We start from the raw sequence: 6,106 nt of genomic DNA on the forward strand, positions 1-6,106 counted from the left end.
TGCAGGGACTTCATTAAATTCTTTTTCCTGAATTTAGTCAATTTACCAAGATAAATTACGAAACAATAAGCCTTAATTTACCCTTAGTTTAGCTTGAGGGTCATGGGCGATTAACTTTCTATTGAAATCATAAATTTAACAAAAATGTATTTATAACATAATATTGTGCAGGCTTACTCAACATAAGCAGTTAATGGAGTGATTGTCACAAGAACAAGAAGATGTGATCATATTTAGTGACCGACCATGACAAATGAAAATAGAGAAGAGTCATATTTAATGTGAGACAGGATTGTCTATAATAGAAAGATCTAAATGCCTAACCGAATAAATTGAAAAAAGGGGGAAGGGAAAGGTGAACGAATTCACCAACAAATAGGCACATCAAGATATGCATCTCAGCTACGCATTCTGGAAGACTTCACCGTTAACACTTAAATACCTAACCATTATTTAAGTATTGTGTTGTGTGCGCTTGACCGATTCAAACTCATGATTTGAGAGGAGAAAGTAGAACATTCTTCCCATCAAGCCACGAGTTCGACAAGCATTATCTCTTAATATTCTAATAGACTAAAATCAAACCGTGATTCCACCTAAGCATGCATTACGCACATTATTTTCTTTCAAATTCCAAATCCCATAGACCACAGAGAAAATATCTTGCAAGGCGCTTCATGAGCCAACATGATTGAAGGGTTGATACTTTCGAAGAGGCAGAAATTCAATAATTGGCAGAGTCCGGTTGGCAAACCAAAAAAAAAGATGATTGGTAGAGTCCTTCTTGTCACGTAACCATCAATGCCATACAGCAAAGCAAATATATCTCCATAAAGAAATGGCCAGCCATTAATGTACAACAGACAAATCAACACTCCCCTTCGATTCAAACAAGCACAAGCCGAACCCAATAATTGAAACTAACATCTATCCAAAAGCAATGAAGCATAACCGAGCCTTCACTCCACTCTAATATAACTTCGCAACTTCCTGTAGGTACGTACATGCGTTACATATCGGTAAGCTCCAATTACGTATGACTCAAAATCAAATCCTACGCTTATTATGAATACCCATAATCCTCCTACAGAGTGTATTTACTTTCTCATGAGATTTGTTACGAGCTACAAGTTGTCAACGAGGTCGCTAGTCTTTCTCTGCACAAATTTTCATAGCCTTTGTAGTCCAATAAGAAGAAGAAGAAGAAAAAATCAAATCCTAAGCTGATTTTTTATCTATACAAAATTTACTCCGCAAATCTTCCTCCATTTTTTGAAATATCAACGAGAATGCTCCTGCAAAGAGAATAAGCAACAACTGAGTGCTTTGTTCATTCAGTATATTCTCCAGCTCAATGCTCCAGAAATGAGAATGTAGTCCAAATGCGGGAAACCAATGGAGGAAGGTGAAGAGATAGGGGCAGACGATGCATAAGAATAGCGAAAGAAATAGAAGTATACTGTTTTCTCTTGACCTAGATAATCAGACACACAACGCTTATGATATGCACAGTACAATGTATTCCTCCAAAACCCTCTAGAGTCACCTGTGGGTCAAAATACCAATAAAACTGAAAAAATGTACAGATAAATTAAAATTAGAAATACAGGTTGCACAAACACCTGATAGTGGGCTACTCTTTTCTTGCAATGAACCTTTCACCAGTAGCGTCCCAGGAATTTGCTGGAAAACCTTTATTATGGAAAGATAGCAAGCGCCAATGTAAATTTTCCCAATAAATATCATATCTCATGTCAGTAAAGAAACAGAAACATACCGAAACACGGAAGCGGAGCTTATCATAACTAATGTCAGTATAACTTGATCCATTAGATGTCTCTCTACCGGATTCAGATTGGGCACCTTTATGAATAAGTGGCAACTCATTCATCAATATTGAATCACACTCATCTTTTGATGCCTCGACCTATGAATGAGATTGAGTGTAATAGCCATCAAACATAGAGTAGTGCGTCTTACATCCAGTGTGAAAGAGATAGAGTAGTGCGTCTTACATCCACTGTGAAAGAGGAGGAATTCAGTGTACAGGGTAAGCTGTGTAAAGTGAAGTAGGACTCAACAGCTTCCAACACATGTATGGCACCATGATGTCGCTGAAGACGCTGAAAAATCATTCCCATTATAAAATTTTATAGGCAACAAGCCAACAACAGGAGAAAATAAGTAGTATATCGTATGAGCAGGAATATAAACTATATGAAAGAACAGAAGCCTAATCATAGGCAACAGCATATGTATATCTTAATAATGGAAACATCTAAACTTTTCAAATTGAATATCAACTTTTTTCGTGCTGGCAATTGACACACAAATGCAGCCATAATTTCCCCCGGACTGGTCAGCCCATTCAACAATGTTGACCTTGAACAAAGAGTGCAAAAATTGAATGCTCACCCACCCTTAACAAGTTTACATTTGGTATAGTAATTAGAATAATAAGGTAAAATATAAGGATATTACATATGCACTGATTGAAGGCCAACCAAAAAAAGAAAGAAAGAAAGAAAAACCTTCTACAAGCTGTCATTTAAGGTTCCTAAATTAACACTAGCCACAGTGGTCTCCCTTTACAGCTTAGTCGAAAATGTTTCAGAATTTACTACATTTCCATCAAACTATCACGAAGACTTTTTTAAGCTAGTAAACTTACATTGTACAAATCCACACTCTCATGATCCGACTAATAATTTGAATCCAGAAAATCTACAAGTGAGATTGTTATTGAATAAATTTTTAAATTAATGGCTTACTCGTTACGATATACTGCATAAATCTGTTAGAAAACAGCTTGAAAAATAAATGACTAATGTGAATAACAAAACTTCCAAAAAATCATTTCTTATTATGCCATATAATGTGTAACCATATTTGGAGTGCATTATTAGTTATTTTCCCATGGTCCCAATGCATTATAAGACATAATCAGACAAGTCTCCTGACAGTTTTTCTACGCAAATTGTTACTCTTTATTTACATCATCATACGATTGGCACGGGAAGACAACCAATAAGATTATTTGTAGCCCCAAAGAAATGTAATTCTTAAATATTGCGATAAAAATAACACACCTCAAGCATAAAAGACATGTTAGTTTTCTCAGGAATAGAGGTTGGTATCTTCTTCTGCCTTGGAGGCAAGAAAGACCAAGCTAGTCCCCACCGGCATGTCTTGCCTTGAACAAATTCAGTTGTCTTCACTATAGCGACTCCACTTGCCCAAAGTTTCGATGTGAGGAACTTGAGGTTTGATTTTCTCCCAACCATTGAAGTGAACCAACTATAAACAAGAATAAGCATTAATTTCCAGTCAATTTATCACAGAAATGTCGGAAATTGCAATTGATTTTTTTCACAAACAAATCATAGTACCGAAAAGAATGCCTAAGTGCAGCACTATCTTCAATAATACGAGTAATGAAGGCCTTCTCTCCACCAGGGCAAACCATTTCTTCCCGAGAACCACCACAAGAAGTTTTTGGATTAAGTCCTGCTTCCTCTAAACTTTCAAAAAATGGAGGATTACACATGCAGAAATCAAACTTTTCATCATCCCTGACTACACCAAGAAGTATGGGTGGTCCATAATAATTATTATCACAGCTGGAACGCAAATCAAGTGGTAATGAAGACTCAGGAGGTACCTCTGCACGACAATCCCCACCCAAATCTATCTTATTTTCATCACAGACTGACTCTCCATGATGCCTTTCAACAGAGACAGCGTTTTCATTGCTTTCAACCTTTCTAATTTCAATTAAATCAGAGATATGTGGATTACTGTGAACATTTCTGCTCGCCCACTCTATTGCAACGTCAGTCACATCTGTAGCCGTTTGAGTGAAGTTTAGTACTAAATCCGAAGTGCACAGGAGTTGCCAAAAAAGAAAAAAATACCATAGAAGGTCCAGCTAAAGACCCGAAATACAGCAATACCACTCAAGATTATATACCTGAACCTACAAAACTCCAGCCTAGAAGAGATGCACCAAGAAGCGGGTAAATGCAATTTGCTCCAGTTCCTATGTCAAATCCTCTCACCTTGCCTCCAGTTGAAAAAGTATGTGTAATAATGTCAGAAGAGAGAAGATCTTCGACCCAATGGATGTAATTAGACCTGTTGGGTACAGTGGGGCAGAGCTGCCCATCAGGAATCCACCTAGAAATTGAAAAAAAAAAAAAGAATGTCAACACAGGCTTCCCTGCCGTAGAACCAGACAGAATCAATAATTTGTCGAAGAGAACACTGTTGGAACATCACAACCCCTTCAATAGGTAGAATTCAATTTTTTATACAATGTTTGGTACGGGAAAAAGTGTATTCTAGAAAAGAAAAGGGGCATGCACCTAGAAAGGAAATGGAATAGGTACATTTCCCCATTTTCCATTTCCTTTCTAGAAAACACTTTTCCCATACCAAACATTGCATTAGTCCTCCGCTCATTAGAGAATTGGACTGCATTTGCAGCCTTCACTATATGAACAACACAGATAATTGCTAAAAATCTCCATTCGACCCAACGAAATCAAAAGGATAAAACAAGAGGAAATTTTTCAGTAGGAATCAGAGTCAGCAGATGACATCAATGTAGCTTTACTTTATTTCAATACTCCCAAGACACGCCAAACCCCGATTATTTCAACTGAAGCAGCTAATGAAAGACGTTGTTATGGTAAACAGAAAGGCATACAAGAAAACAAATGCATCGTATAGCAACACAAAGTAAGAATTTTCAATTTGGAGCAAAACCAAGGGAATTACCAGTTAAGAGAATGATCATGGAGAAGCAAAATGCGGGTGAGTTCTCGGGTCGCGTTAAAGTCGGTCCAATCGATGTTGGGACAACCGTCATGAGAGTAGTAGACAAAAGGTTGGAAGGATGGGTAGAGAGAAGCTAACTGAGCAAAGTCGGGGGGATTCTCAGAGTACTTGTTCCTGGGATGAATAGTGGGTCGCTCCTCCTTCCTCTTCCTCTTCCTCTTCTTGCTCCCCATTTTCAGAGTTCTTTGCGGAAAGTGGGAACACGGCTAAGCACTTTCGAGGGAACAGAGAGACGCGGGTAAATATGAAAAGCCCGACGTTTTTGCCTCTTCACGCTTTGGTTTCCCTTTTCTCCTCTAGCTCCGCCCTTGGTCGATTCGGTATTTCTGGGAAACAACAAGGGACTTCATGGGAGGGGCGCAGGCCAAAACGCCACGAATTTTTGGTTTTTCTGGCCTGAAAATTCTGCTGCGTCCTCAGATATTTCTTTTCTTTTTCTTAAAATAATGAGAAAAATGATAAATGGGCTTAGCCGAGAATTGGGCATGTGGCTTATAAAAGGGCTTTAAGCCCAAAACAAAAACGATGTACTCTCTCTGTATATGTTTGGACTGCGGCGTCCGCATGTTGTCTTATAGTTGTAGCATTGCTGCCCCACTGCCTGTACCAAGTCCAAAATAAAGCGAGAGAATCCAAGACCAAAAAATGATGGGGTTTTTGTTGGCATGGAAAAAAAGATGGGTTTTTTTTTTGTGATTTAATCAAGTGAAATGCGATTTTAAAGTTATATTTATAATTATAAGGTGACCCTTTTTCTGGATTATACTACATTTTTCAGTGGAAATATAAATATCAAGATCAATTATTTTTATAAGCATAAATCATTAGTCTAATTACTTCTAGAATCTTTGGGTTGAAGGTGAACCTCAATCGCAACCAATTATCACTGTCCCAAGACATCATCTGGGTCCCAATTTACAAGGACGTCTCAATTTTACGGATAGCATTAAATTTGAAATCTGAAAATATAGACATGCATCGTGAAGAAGGTAACAATTAATCATGGAGGAATGAGAAGATGAAGGGGTGTGGGGCAAAGCAAGTAAACGGGTGAGTGTCCTTGATGGTTATCCGTAGAAGAGGTGGTGGGCAACTTCATGTGCAAGAATCCGTAACAATCACGGTAAGCTATGGATTGTATATGTAGAATCTGTGACCACTGGAGTTTGAAAATTAAATGGAACTGTTCATGATTTAAAGTGAAATATAAGCTCAAGAAGAAAGGATAAATATGGAGGGATGGAATTTATTATTATATATAGAGTGA

General features: G+C 37.8%; 1 protein-coding gene and 1 long non-coding RNA gene across 5 annotated transcripts; one reads left to right on the forward strand and one right to left on the reverse strand.

Moving 5' to 3' along the window:
- Positions 1-223: 223 nt before the first annotated feature.
- Positions 224-1,199, forward strand: LOC114725661 (uncharacterized). Its single transcript, XR_003738434.1, has 2 exons — positions 224-744; positions 777-1,199. It is a non-coding gene; the product is annotated as an uncharacterized LOC114725661 (long non-coding RNA).
- LOC114725659 (RNA N6-adenosine-methyltransferase mettl16) lies at positions 803-5,209 on the reverse strand. 4 transcript variants are annotated; one of them, XM_028912186.1, is made up of 10 exons: positions 4,780-5,209; positions 3,971-4,176; positions 3,390-3,843; positions 3,090-3,297; positions 2,016-2,123; positions 1,778-1,927; positions 1,623-1,692; positions 1,251-1,295; positions 1,102-1,157; positions 803-990 (listed from the first exon to the last, which is right to left on the reverse strand). In XM_028912186.1, exons 1-9 carry the CDS (start codon positions 5,010-5,012, stop codon positions 1,147-1,149), a joined length of 1,485 nt encoding a protein of 494 aa, XP_028768019.1. In that variant the 5' UTR covers positions 5,013-5,209; the 3' UTR covers positions 803-990; positions 1,102-1,146. The 4 variants fall into 4 exon arrangements, 3 of the variants coding, with proteins under 3 accessions (XP_028768019.1, XP_028768018.1, XP_028768017.1); XR_003738433.1 differs by having other exon boundaries at positions 1,102-1,295; XM_028912185.1 differs by having other exon boundaries at positions 803-1,157.
- Positions 5,210-6,106: the final 897 nt, after the last annotated feature.

Source organism: Neltuma alba, unplaced genomic scaffold (assembly GCF_004799145.2).
Source record: "Neltuma alba isolate B1F8T4 unplaced genomic scaffold, ASM479914v2 tig00012259_pilon, whole genome shotgun sequence".
NCBI lineage: Eukaryota > Viridiplantae > Streptophyta > Magnoliopsida > Fabales > Fabaceae > Neltuma > Neltuma alba.

Excerpts from the sequence above, each read along its gene's own strand:
- LOC114725659 (XM_028912184.1), bottom strand. The coding sequence starts at position 5,012 with ATGGGGAGCAAGAAGAGGAAGAGGAAGAGGAAGGAGGAGCGACCCACT. Across the intron at positions 2,124-3,089 it reads ACATGTCTTTTATGCTTGAG|CGTCTTCAGCGACATCATGG; the intron begins GTGTGTTATTTT and ends ATGATTTTTCAG. Across the intron at positions 1,693-1,777 it reads AGCTCCGCTTCCGTGTTTCG|GTTTTCCAGCAAATTCCTGG; the intron begins GTATGTTTCTGT and ends TCCATAATAAAG.